The 14,244-nt window shown below is 34.7% G+C and overlaps 1 protein-coding gene across 1 annotated transcript; it reads right to left on the reverse strand.

Moving 5' to 3' along the window:
* Positions 1-2,351: 2,351 nt before the first annotated feature.
* On the reverse strand, positions 2,352-4,616 carry LOC132752157 (uncharacterized). The gene is made up of 2 exons (XM_060742448.1): positions 4,287-4,616; positions 2,352-2,618 (listed from the first exon to the last, which is right to left on the reverse strand). The coding sequence occupies exons 1-2, from the start codon at positions 4,614-4,616 to the stop codon at positions 2,352-2,354; spliced, it is 597 nt and encodes a 198-aa protein (XP_060598431.1).
* Between the last annotated feature and the right edge of the window lie 9,628 nt (positions 4,617-14,244).

Here is a 14,244-nt window from a genome sequence, read left to right on the forward strand (position 1 = left end):
AATGTTCCAGGCTACTGGGAGCGCTCTCGGTATTGTTGCTCATCGGAGAAGAGAACAGACATATTTGCTTATTTCGCGATTTACTGAATATGTCGTTTAAATGCTTTGTTAGCTGAATTTTCCTCTTTCTCTGAGATTTTTGCCGCACAACAACCAGAATCTGCTGCTTCTTCTGTCGCTTTTTCTGTCTTTGATTTTACCAAGTTCCAGATGTCTAATTTCCGACTTTGCTTAGTGGAAAATGTCGCCGCCACCTGTAAGTTCGCTTGCGCCTGATCAACCGTATTCCCTCGACTGGTGACACGAATTGTAACTTACTTCCCCCGCGTCCTTTTACAAGTGCTGTAGGCTTATCGCGACGAAACAGGTTTTCGGGAACCTTTTTGGTAGATCTGTTTCCCAAACTTTAAAGTCCGCGGATGTACAAAAGCCTAGCTCCCTTGCTCCGAATGTGATTGCTCAAAATCTTTGGGCTCGTCTGCGTTTTAAAACGACTGCTAAAACTAGCGGGCTGGAAAGCGCCGGTTCTTCAGGCGTTTTAAAAGGAGGCTGATTTGATTGTATTAATTCCCGCCCATCGTCCCAATGTAATACACTGTAGAAGGAGCAATACTTCTGAAATGTAACGTAACGCTTAAAACACACCCAGACAAGTCCTCAAAGTTGTCCCCAGATTCTTTAAGTACAAAATATGCGCCCACAGTTTTTATCTCACGATGTTGGACTCCCTTATAAAATGAATAATTTTCTACTGTGTCCACCGAAACAACAGCCCCCTCATTTTCATTCCAGTTAGAAGGTCCGGCCCTAAATTACTTTCCGTAGAAGTTGAACATTTTTTTCCCCCACAGCAGCCCGAAAAGTCCACGACATTTAAGCAAAGAGAATTACAGGGTCTTTAGTCCTTTCAGAATTTGCGGCCCACATCACGCCCCACACTCGTACCGGTTCAAAACTTACTAAGGCGCAAAAGCCCATTCCTTAATAAGAAGCTTTTCGTTCCAGACCTACCCAGAAATCGCAGCTCTTTGTTATCTGGAATAAGTTTAACGAGCTAAAACTGCTAATCTACGTGAAAATTGGTCCATTTTTAGTTGACGATTTTGTTTCATCAATTTACGAATATTACTACAACTCGCTGGCCTAGATTTATGTTTTTATTAAATTTTATTTTACACATACAGTATGAATTCAACTTTTGTGATTTTTGTTTGCACAAATCGATACATATTAACGCATTTCAGTTGAATTTAAGAACTGAATTTCTCGGGAATCCATCTATCGAATTTCCGGTCGAACCTCTAATCTTTACGAGTACTTCCTGGTTGCGCCCTCGCCTTTCTTTTTTGAGAATTTTGTCGATTTTCCAGTCACTAGATCGCTAAAGTCTTTTTGCACACGCTGAATTTACAGTTTCATAAAAATGCCTCTTGGATTGGTTCCTGTTCAATGTCAGGATTATCAGGAAATAAACGGGCAAATTTTTCTCTCATTATTCCTGCCCCCGATTAAAAAAAAGTTCACCGGGTTGAATTTCTGACTGTACGCACGTTTTCAAATTGTTCTCTTGGCTAAACTTATCCTTACCAGCTCGTCTCCCACACTTGCTTGACGATCTAGGGCGTGAGTACCGTTTTTCCTTACTATGCATTTTGTACATCAATCCAGAGCTTCACCTGTTTGATTCGCTCACCTGGCTGGGCACTGAAACCGAAAAGCGCCGAGTGCACTCGTCATGCATTAACCGGAACCTAGTTGATCCAGACCGGAACATATTTGAATATGACCTGTGTTCGTAACCACCATCTAAAATATTCGCGTTCTTGAATTCGTTTTATTGAACCGTTCAATGGCTGACATTTTAGATTGCTCATGAATAGAAATCCTAACACCCCTTTCCGCGAGCACATCATTAACTTGACTTGAATACCGAATTCAGTGCCCCTATTCAGACCTACCCGATTCTTGGCTCAAGTTGTCGGTCTTGTAAGAATTTCGTCCAAGGCTTTTTGCCACTGTTTTCCCGCTTTTGTTAAACTTAAAAGTTCACAAATGCCTAGTCGGTAAACACGTCAATGACAGTGCAGCAGCGTTCTTGGTCCCTTGTTACCGCGGTGACGGGCTAAGCTTTGACATGTCGCATAGATCAATGTCGTAAAATGAAAAATGACTTAATTTCGGACCTGCTTACATCGTACTTTCCCTCTCTCTCTATTTTCCCTTCAAAGTCTTTCCGGTCCACTGAAACTGGCGGGATGTGCCGGGTGCCGTGTAAGTTCGCTGTAAATACAGAACCTTTGCGGCCGGCTGTCTAGTTTTCTCGAACATTTTTTTTCTTTACAAACAGTTTGTTATCGGTAAATTTTAAGTCCTGGTTTTAGTAACAGATAGCCTACGGTGGAACTCATCAGTACTATCCAAAGTTCCTGGTTTGATCCTTGACCGAGAAACAGATTCAGCGCAGCTATTAGAATTATACCGTACACTGCAAAGATTTGGGCTACGAATGTAACTCTGTTTTTGGGAATACGTTTTCCGCAGTAAAGACATTCGGAAGACACGCTGTCCGTTGTCAAGCTCTTTCCGGGAATTGTCACAGGTTTCTTTTGAGCTTTTATCTGATATTCCATCGATACTCAATTTATCAGACAATCCTGCGTGTACTACGAATTCGTTTTCTACAGTACTCATTTTTGTTTCAGTCAATTTTCTAAATTGAAGTTTTAAATTTTATCGGTATCTAAATGTGCCTGACAGTTAAATGATACTAATGATCGATAAGCGCAAAAATAAATATCTTTCCGATTTATTGACACTGATAAGTATCTTTTTTCTATGACCAATACACATTTTCTAAATATAAATATTATTCATTAAATGACACTAATTAATCATGTGTGATAAGCATCTACTTTTCGCGCGTTTTCTGCCCAAGGGGTGTAATAATACGCGGCGCTGATGCAATACACATGACGCAATACACTTATTGATTAGGTCAACGCCTCTACGCCGACGTCTTCCAATTCTCAAACTCTCTCATATCTCCCCTACTGTTATCATTACATGTCATGGTAACAGTGTGATTATTATCAATCAAATCATCCACCAGGTTATTTCTTTGTTTAACCAATATCAAAATCAACAATGTCAGAACTGTATATAGGTCCATTTTCAGTGTCAAAGATATCCTCGCATATTGGACGATTCTGCTGTTTATTTTGACTATTTTCTGTATCCTGTCATTCCGATGGTCCTTTTTTATCATTTGGCTGTTTGCATTTTGAATCAATGTTATATGCCAGTTCTTGTACTTTCACTTACGCAAATGACTGACAATGTAACTTCTTTATCATTTTAAATAACTTTATCCATTGACTTAAACATTTAAACACCTGCTATTTGATCATGATTCTCCTTTTCATGCCCTTTCAACGAGTTCTAGCATAAGACCTACGACAAAGTCCGCAAACATACATTTCTTTACTAAAATATACCTAGTTATTGACTGCTTATTCAACTCATATATGATATAACTATGATTTGCACTGGAAATTATATGCACGAACTTAACGTAAAATTACTAAATAAAAATATTCACCGTTGCACGGACTTGTCCCTATTTAGTTTATATAGTCACCTTTGCACGGACTGAAAATGAACATTCAACGCTTTAACTGTGTTGACTTGTAAGTACTGATTTCCATCGGAATGACTCCGTTGCAATAGCTTGTCGTGTTTTTATTATTATACTATTATATTGTAAGTGTATTGGACTTAAGCTATTAAAACAAATATAATGTTTTAAGCTTTTAGATCTTTGTGTAAACTGTTGACATATCTCTTATATATTAACTGAATGTGTTTTTTCTTTTTTGTTGATTTTTTTAAATATGAAGATAAATTTAGGAACTCCATTATTTTCAGCCAAAATTTTGATATTCCTCATAGCTTTCTCTTTAGATTGCCGTTGTGGTCTAGGATTTATCTTCCTTTCATCATTGTGTATTTCTTTTTTTTTTCCAAGTTCATTTTAAGATTGTTCAGATACTTCCAAAGGATATAACAAATTAATTGGTCTTCCGATTGAAGTTAGCACTCTCACTATCTATGTTTCTAACTAATTGGGGTTTTTTTTACTCGAAATTACCAATTGCCCCTTGATGTGTCATCTTTTTAAAATCACAAATATTGCCGATATTCGGCTCATGTTCAGCTAATGTTCTTTTTGATTTCATCTTTGATTGCTTGCGCTCTCGTACATTTAGTAAATATTCATTTTTTCATACTTTCGAAAACTTTTCTAATCGATTTTGTCCTTTCTTCCATAGTGTTATCAGTTTAACTGCTGTGCTTTCAACTGGTTCATAATTACTATCTTCTTCAATTTCCATCTCTGGTATTCCAGTTTTTGGATTATTTGTGAGAAAATGGGCAGGTGTTATAGGTATGGTTGAGTTGATATCATCTCCTACGTACACAAGAGGCCTTGAGTTTAAAACTGCTTCTATTTCCTTTACAAGTGTTTGCAATTGAACTAATGTAAGTAGCTGTCTACCAATAGTTTTCTTTATAGATCTTTTCACTAATGCGATAAGCCTTTCGTAGAACCCTCCCATCCAAGGAGAAACATTGAATACCCACGTAATTCAAGCATTAGAAACGTGAGTCATGACGTCATAAGTTTATTCCAAACAGTTTCGAAAACGTTATTTGCTACTTTGAATTGTAAATCATTATCATTTATAATAAGAAAGAGCAATGAAACTTCTAAAGTATAGTAGAAATTCTATAGTGCTCATATTATGCACAAGTTCTGGGTGAATAGCGCGTGTAAATAAGCAAATCCAAACCTTATTGGATGTTTTTATATAAAGAGGACCCATATAATCTAGTCCTACTCTAGAACAAGGTACTTCTTCAGTAACTCCTGATTTTGGATAAGAGCACATAAGAGGCATTTAAAATGACCCCCTTCAAAGCGACGACATATAATACAATCCTTCAGTACAGATTTAACTGCTGCTTTTCCTTGTGGAATCAAATAACGAGTTTGAAAAATGGTAGAAAATGTTTGGGAAACACCACTATGAAGAAGTTCTTTATGTACTTCGTTTATTACAAGACGTGTGTACCAATCATATTTTGGTAATAATATAGGACATCTTTCGTTTTCAGTAATGCTTGTATTTTCGAGGCGTCCTTTACAGTGCAGAATGTTATTGTTGTCTATATAAATTCCTAATTGATGTTGAATATTTTTTTTCTTTCCGGTATAAATGGCGCCAAAAACTTCCTAAAAATTTGATCTTTGTACATGACGTAGCCATAATAGTTCGGATTTTTGCTACCAGCACTAGTTATATATCCTGTGTTTGAGGAACATAAACATTAGGTTTTGGGTTTTTTAGGGTTCCGAACTATATAATTTAAAGGGTCGTGATATTATTTTCCATGCAAATTATCTTGAAGAGAAAGTACGATCAAGGAAAATAGACAAGTCTAGCAAAGGGGAAGTAAGACAAAATTTGAAAACTGCCAATTTTACTTGTCACTATAACATTTTGCAAAATATTTTTTCAAAAAGGGCAATATTTCAGTTAACTATGATTTTTACTTTTTTCGTCAACTTTACTTTCGTATATAACGTAACAATTACGTATTCAGAAATGCTAGTCGTCTGCCCTATATTCTCTCGGTCTTAATACGGATGATATTGGAACACAGTTTGAGAAGAGGTGGTACGACAGTTAGCGCAATGCACAATATTTCCTTTGTGCGCTTAACTACCCCTTTTCATTTTTTCTGTTATCTCATACTAACAGCAAAATGATCATTATTTCCTCGCACTAAACAAACTTCTGGTAATAATAATTTAAATGGGAATTTTATAGTGGCCTGGTCCAGATATTGACTTATTCCAACGCTTTGTTATAATAAACAACTGAATAAACACTGCAAAATCATTCGTGAGAACTTAGTCATTTTTATTTTATACTTTTCAGTGGAATACTGATTTATCCGTAAAAATCATATTTGATAATTTCACAGTGAAAATTATCAAAATATAGTTTAACACTTTTCAATGATGAGACTACTTTTTTAAGATTTTTCCCATGCGGTACCTCAATTTTATCATTGTTGACAATTCTGGCATTGTCGGGGCTGTTTAGAGAAAAGCAAAGCTGAAATTGATAAATAACCTTTTTTTTCATCTCGTGAACTTTGAAAACAGTATTCAGAGAATACCGTTTTTTAAAGCTCACTCGATGAAATAAAACAAACAAATATCGTTTATTGATTACTCAGAGTATCTTGCAGAAACTTGATATCAGAAAATCCCTAGTCTATTCAGTAGACTATTTGTTAGGACTAGGTCAAGAGTCCACACTACTTTTAAATTTATTTCTATTCTATGTATTAGTTAATGTGTACAGTCAGTTTTATTTATATATATATAAATATCTGCTGGTTTTCAGTAGTTGAAACGTACGACAGAGTTATATTATTTGATTCTTGTATTTCTTTTAGTCGATCTTTTACAAAGACAGAGAGTTTCTTTTTGATTGGAGCCAATGTAATTTGATGACTGGAATACTGATTTGATCTTTAACGAATTTTAAACACAGTACACTCATCACAACAACTAATAATTGAATCGTGGAATAGATAATCGTTTTACTGGAGTCAATCGTGTTTTTGTGAACACTAGATGACTTTTGATTTCGTTTCCTGACTTTTGATATAGATATATAGTAGAAGCGTAAGACTTTTGTGATGCATCACAGACGCAAAGAAGAAGATATTCTACATCCTTTGAACTTTAATTTGAAATACATCTTGGGACAATTACACTCTTTGATAATTTCTAGTTGACTTTCAAGCTCTTTCATTTTTCATTATCTGCCTCACTAAGGTAATCGTCCCAGTCAACGAATTTCACCTCCATAATTCTTGAAAAAAACACTTCACACCGAGTATGATAAGGGGGCTTATAAAGACCTAAGAGATCGAATATAGATAAACACGTTTTTTTGAAGTACACTGATTTCCTATGTCGTTGAAAGTACATCTAAAAATAAGCGTATCTTTTCGTACATCCCATTCTTCATTACCTAAAACTTTTTATTACCTATTTGTAAAAATGCCTTTTCAATATCGGCAACGATTGCAATTTTATGTAATCGGAATCGTATGAGTATTCCACATAAATTTTGTATCACCCACAGGACCTCGATACAGACAATCATTTAGACTGATGCGTCATACACTACCTGTAATTTTGTTGTCGTCTTTTAAAGGTGTAATAAGCGCAATGATGTGGAAGATAGTGTACAACACAATCGTTTTCACTTGCGCTTACTTCATTCCCTTATTGATCTGCCCCTCCTGTATATCATTGTCATATTTTTGCAAATGTTACCGGTTTGCTTTTCATGCGGTTAACGATTGAAACATAACCTACCTTATGCCAATTCTCTATATGTTGGAAGATCGGGACAATCACTTTTCTAAGGCCATGTCACTGAATTCCTGTTTTCATTATATCTTATTGTCTCTGTAAAATGTTCCATACGCGATAACATCTCATCTGATGTTGAATGTTTATCTACAATTCCTATAGACTCTATGTTCCAGAAATCTTCTAATCCGTTTTTGGATGGCATTGAAGAGTCAATAGTTGTCAAAACGTTTGTCTTGTTTAAACAACTGCCTTGTGTAAGTATGGGCATGCTAGTTTCAGGATAACTTTCATTATATCTATCTTTTGTTCTTCCACTCAGTATCCATCCGAACTTAGATGCAAAACAAATATGATCTAACAAACTTCTAAACTTCTGATATGTTTTTACTATTTGGTCCGAAAAATATCGCAAGTTTCTTATGTTATTATCAGCTTACGGAATATTTAACAACTGATTATAATGGACGTTAATAAATTTCTTGCTTTATCCTAATTTTTTTTTCTAAACTTTCCATTGCCACAAGATAATTTTCGTTTGTTTTAAGGTTAATCCTGCAATCGCATCTTTGGCTTTTCCAATTTCAATTTACTTCGTAGATAGTTGAATTTATTAATCTTAGTTAACATTTTGTTACTATGTACTGCACTATTCTAAGAATCCCAAAATTCTAACCACTTTTGTCTTAACTCCATTGAAAGATGCCCATATTTATTTTTGGTAGTTTCACTGACAAGGTTCTTTTCTATAACTAAGTTCTTGCTGTTTTAATTGACCAGATAAAATATTTTGCATATCTTTCTGTATTTGTATTAATGTATTGGTGTCTGATTCTTCTGCAGCAATTGGTTTAATTTCCATCTTCTCTTTTGCAGAGTAATTTTTCTCTGTAATGTTGAAGATCTAAAACATCCATTGCATGTGTACATAAATCACATACTTCTTCTGGAATATTTTGTATCAAGTCAGGATCATCTTTAATTAATGGTGAAAACTTCTCGCCTTGAGCTTCAACCTTTTCCCTGTATGCCCTTAACTTTTCCTCGCATTAAGAGACATGTGCGATTCTCTCTTCTAATTCATACTCTTCGTAATAACTCTCTAGTAAATCTGTTTCTTTCTTTATTTCAGATTCAAGAGCGTTTCTGAATCTGGTTCTCACACCCTTTATGTTTGAAATATTCGACATATTTCTTTTGCGCTTCAAATTACACTTTATATCACTTAATATTACGTCTTATCAATGTATAATCACTTTTCGTAGTTGGAGCTATAGATAGTTTTAGTTAATAAAGCTCTCAGTATCCCCTTATTTGTCATTGTTTTGTTTAAAATATTCTGTATCTCCAAACTATTTCTAATCCAAAATAACTCTAATCTTTCAATGAATCTATCCCCGTTTATATACCGCTTTATAAAGAGCGGGAAAATGCCATGTGTTGAAAATGTCACCGAAACACGTGTTAAGCACCAATGTATAGGCACCGTCTCCTGTTGAGAACCATCAAGTCAATTAGGCACCGTTCATCTTAATTCAACCACAGTGCACCTTATTGATCACCGTTCTAATTTACATACATGTATATACGTACTTAAATGATAGACATACTGTTACAGTGGTACTTTTCACTAGTCACTATTTGTACATGTACATGTAGTTTAGCATGCTTTTCATGACTTTTTGTGTACATAACTCTCTCTATTCTCTTCTGGACTTCGAACTGGTAACACACCTTTCTCTTGGAGTGGAGACATTCAACTACAGTTGATATATCAGGTAAGTGATTTATTATCATCATTTACTTGGTGCAAATTGTAATAATACATTTGATATATATAAATCTTTGACATTATATTTAATATTATACTCGTGATTTTCGCGACAGATACTATATTAGATTTTCTCTAATGCCTGGATAAAAAGCGTGTAACTTAATCAAAATTTAATATTTTATAATCACCCATACAAACTACTTTATATAAATTCAAATGGTTATCATCCAGTTTTCTGTGTGATTTTCTGTCATTTAGAAAATTCCGGCGTTTTTGTGACAAACGTGAAAATAAAATTGACCATTTCCGCGAACATCGCGATAATTTATTATCTGAATGTTAATAATTTATAAATGTTTAGTTTTTTATGTATTAGAGTTAATACTATGATAATTAACTCATATAATGTATTTACTTATATGCTTATGTTCTTTTCATATGCAACGGTGTTGTTTTGCTGTAAAGTATACGTTAAGCAACGATGTAATTTACATTACATGTAATTTGTTATAATATATATTTATACCGTTCTTATTGTAACGTACAATCATCAGTTTGTCGACACCGTTTGTCATGTATTTTACGTGTCTTTTGTATATTTGACGGGAAAATTGATTAAAGAATTGAAAGTATATGTATATGTAAACGTTAGTATTTTTTATGCATTTAAAACCGGTCGGACTTGAGGAACTTAAAACTTAAATTTGGATTTAAAAGATGATTATTGGATTAGTTACATGAACATGCCAGTTTAAGAAGAAATGAGAATGGAATAAACGTACCCAGTGTTTATAATTTGCACATAACATTTTATGAAATACTATTATAGTGAAATACATAACTTGTCAGATGTGACATCTTTAACATTAGACATGTAAGTCAATACCAAACTTATCGGGATTAACTCACAACTTTCGCAGTCAATCCGCTGTTGATATTTTAATGCATGTATAAATATATACATACTTGTAACCTCTACATAATGTCTAGAATGGGGAGAACGGACATGACGGAAAATTGTAGACGAACACTAAAAAAAAGAATAATAAAAACATGTGCAAATGATGGCTATATTTTTTCGCGCCATACCGTCTATTGGATTGAGGCAAACAACAGAGGGTATTTTGTTCGAGTAAACAGTGACAACCGCCCAATAAATTCCAAGAAAATAGTCTCCGATCGGGATATTGATGTTATACTTAAAATACTTACGAATGACCCAAATATTTCAAGCAGAGACGCTCACAGTGCTTTGATAAATGTAGATGTCTAGTCGCACTGCGAGACAAGCAATTAATGAAGCAGGGTTTCTGTGTAGTAAGCCGCGACATGCGCAACTTGTTCGAAATGTAAATAAAGATAAAATACAGCTTCACGAATGGGGAGCTATAAGTAGACGGGGCAAATCAGCATTAACAATATTTGAAGGAATAATGGGCATAATTATTGTTTGAATGAAAATTTTGAGAAAAATTTAAAACTATTCGTTACTGAATTAAACCCAGACAGACAGATTTAAACAGGACAACGATCTGAAGCACACTTCTAAGTTGGCTCGCTCATTTTATCGGGAAAATAATATTAATTGGATAGAGTGGCCTGCCTAAAGCCCAGATCTTAATCCAATGGAAATGGAATGGAATTAATAAAAACGTCGTGTGGTAAAGGTACAACCAAGTACCAAGGAAGAATTATGTAAGGTCATTGAAGATATGGTCTTTTGGTAATGAAAACTGATGAATGAAGTGATTACAGATTTGAAACCTATGTGAATACTGATGCTGAACATAACAAAGGGCAATAACTGAAAAATAATGCAGGGTAGGTTATCATTCTTGTGTGCTGCACTTCTCCTGAATGAGATCTATCCACCTTAGAAGTTTCAAGTTGATACCTCTTACACTTTTGAGATAAGCTCCGGACAAAAAGTGTGTAAAATAACAAAGGGCAATAACTCATAAATTATAAAGGGTAGAGTTATCATTCTTGCGCACAGCATTCCTCCTCAATAAGATAAATCCACCTATGAAAATTCATGTTGACATCTCAAACACTGTAATTATGATGGGGAGAGTTATCACTCTTGTACACTGCACACCTCCTGAAAGAGACATATCCACCTTTGAAGTTTCATATTGATAAATCAAACGCTTTTTGAGCTATGGTCTTGACAAAAATTCAGTTTGAAAAATAACAAAGGGCAACAGTTGAAAAATTATGCAAGGTAAAGATATCATTCTTGTGCACTGCACTCCTTCTCAATATGATATATCCAGCTATGAAGTTTCAAGTTGATACCTCAAATACTTTTTAGGAAGTTATATTTTGAGTTTCAAGTGAACACCTTATATAGTAAATACTTAATGAGTTACCGTCTGGACAAAACGATGGTTTTTACTCAGGTGCCCGTTAATGCCTGAAATAATGCACGGGTGGGCACCAGTAAAGCTGGAACGTCGACAAATGACCTACACTGTGTCGGTGTGACGTAAAACCCAAAAAAAACAAAACTGGACAAAAATTAAGCTTGAAAAATAACAAAGAGAAAAAACTGTAAATTATGCACGGTAGCGTTATCATTCGTGTGCGCTGCACTCCACTTCAATGAGATATATCCACCTATGAAGTTTTATGTTGATATCTCAAAGGTTTTTTGCGTTATGCTCTGGACAAAAATTTATTTTGAAAAATAACAAAGGACAATAACTCAAAAATTATGCAAGGTAGAGTTATCATTCTTGTGCACTCCTCCTCAATGACAACTATCCACCTATGAAGTTTCAAGATGATACCTCAAAAAGTTTTTGAGATATGCACTGGACAAAATGTCGGACGGAAGGACGGAAAAAGACTATTTCTATATCCCCCGCATTTTGGCGGGGGATAATTATTTAATTTGTTTTCATGGCATTCGATTTATAGACATGTTTAAGCTCACGTCATGGCTGATTGAGGACCAATGATAAAAAAGTATAAGTTTTCATTCTAGACTTCCAGGATTGATATCAGTCTTGCATTAGATACAAATTACACTTAAAACAAGTGAACCTACATGAAATCGTCTCAAAAGCAGATACCAACACGCAATATTATGTCCTACATTGTATGTTGGGACGCATTGTTAACATATTAAAGTCGACAAGTCGTTCATGTGGAATACTGAAGAAACGAAGTTTTGAAAGATAGGACTTGCCTCCACTTGTTTTTCCAGTCATATATCATTTGACTGACCAATGGTAATAGGTCAATTTAAGTTTCATATCTGTATCTTTTGTAGCCTTATTGCATTGAAAACATTGAGAGATAAAGGGTATTGACTGAAACCTAATAATGTAATAATGATAAATATTAATGATATCAGTTTGTATTCATTAGACAAATAGTGCATTTTCTCTTATTATTTTAGATATTACATAAAGTAACGAAAAGAGGGAGATAGGTGGGTTTATTAAAATTAATAACTGGCCGGTATGGCCAGTTATATGTCAATGTGCCGTTAAATCAAAACAAATCGAGATTTAAAGTTTAACATATGACCGCGGGCTATAGCATTCTTCTGTACAGAAACTAGCTATGACTATTAAGTAACGGTCTATGGATAATCGTATGTTTTATCATCTTTCTAGCGACTGTCTATATACTACACAATGCACACGAAAAGAAATGTTATGCTTAACTTGGTTAATATAACCTGTTCGGTTTAATTTTACGGCGCACGAACACTGTATAAATCATAAAAATCATCAAGGCAAGGGCAACGTTCAAAAGGATACATTCCCATAACTCGTGTTATAGACCCTGACGAAGGCATTATACGCCTTAAGTCCTTGATTAATGTGTACGATAGTATTTAATCTAATTTTCGTATTTGTAGCTAATTGTACTAAATACGGTAACCGTATGTTTGTAATTTGATTCGAAAATAATATGGTAAACATGATCAACAAGGAAAGGCGGCGTTCAATGAACGCAACCCCCATACAATCAAGCAACAAGGACCAGTGGCCAGGATCCCAGGAGGACCCAAAACAAAACCAGGGCAGGGCACAAAGCAGAGTACGGACAGGATAATCACTAACTAATACATGAAAGGAAATAATAGTAACCGATAAAGAAATCAAATGCATTTGATTGATTAATAGAAATGCAATTGATTGAATAATAGAATAGAGACAATAAGAATCCCTAAAGAAAGCCCAAAACGACAACATTCAAAATGATGCAGTTTTTTTGTCGTTATGGGCTTTCTTTAGGGATTCTTATTTTCTCTTTTTTAATTGTTTTGTGAAAAAGTTGTAGATAAATAGAACATAAAAAACCTTAAAAAAACAGTTACATTGTAGCATCTTTCTTTTAAAAACAACAGTACACAACTTGCGAAGTCGTGTGCCCTAAACGAGAAAACAATGGGCGGAACTTAATAAAAAAGAAATTTGAAGCCTCGTATATTAAACTAGCCACCAGGAAGTCATTTTTGACTTCGTAAGTTGTGTACAGTTACATTTTGTGTCCGTATTTTTATATTGTATTCAATTATTCGCTTGTTTCTTTAAGGAATTGGAAGGATGAAAATGTTCCCCGGAAGATTTTATGCATAAGTATGTTTTATATCAGATACATACACAGACAAACGTTCTCTGTGGTGATAATTTGACATCTCTTCTTACAATGAACCGTGTTACCTTTTCTAACAAAGCATATCCTACCGTCAAATCATTCTTCTAGGTCACAGGAGCTAAAAATAGAAAAATCTTGATAACACTCTAGTGGCTTCTGTTTTGATAAAAATATCTTGGAAATTAGTCTCAAAGTTTGTTTTGATGATTTCTAAGTAGAGTTCGAATATGGGTCACCTGGGATCGAAAACTAGGTCACTCCCCCCAAATATTGAAAAACTTTGTTTACACTCTTATAGTCACATTTTTACTCAATTGACATAAAACTTGGTCAGGGCGCTTGTCTAGTAAATTGCTTGGAGGAGTTCGATGGGTCAGGTGAGCGATCTAGGGCC

Source organism: Ruditapes philippinarum, unplaced genomic scaffold, assembly GCF_026571515.1.
Source record: "Ruditapes philippinarum isolate M1 unplaced genomic scaffold, ASM2657151v2 ctg95_1_1_1_1, whole genome shotgun sequence".
NCBI classification, from domain to species: Eukaryota; Metazoa; Mollusca; class Bivalvia; order Venerida; family Veneridae; genus Ruditapes; species Ruditapes philippinarum.

What these genes read in the sequence shown, in the direction of transcription:
- LOC132752157 (XM_060742448.1), bottom strand. Translation starts at nt 4,616, where the DNA reads ATGGGAGGGTTCTACGAAAGGCTTATCGCATTAGTGAAAAGATCTATA. An exon ending in GATTAGAAAAGTTTTCGAAA is followed by an intron (nt 2,619 to 4,286) that starts GTATGAAAAAAT and finishes ATGGAATATCAG; the next exon opens with ATAAAAGCTCAAAAGAAACC.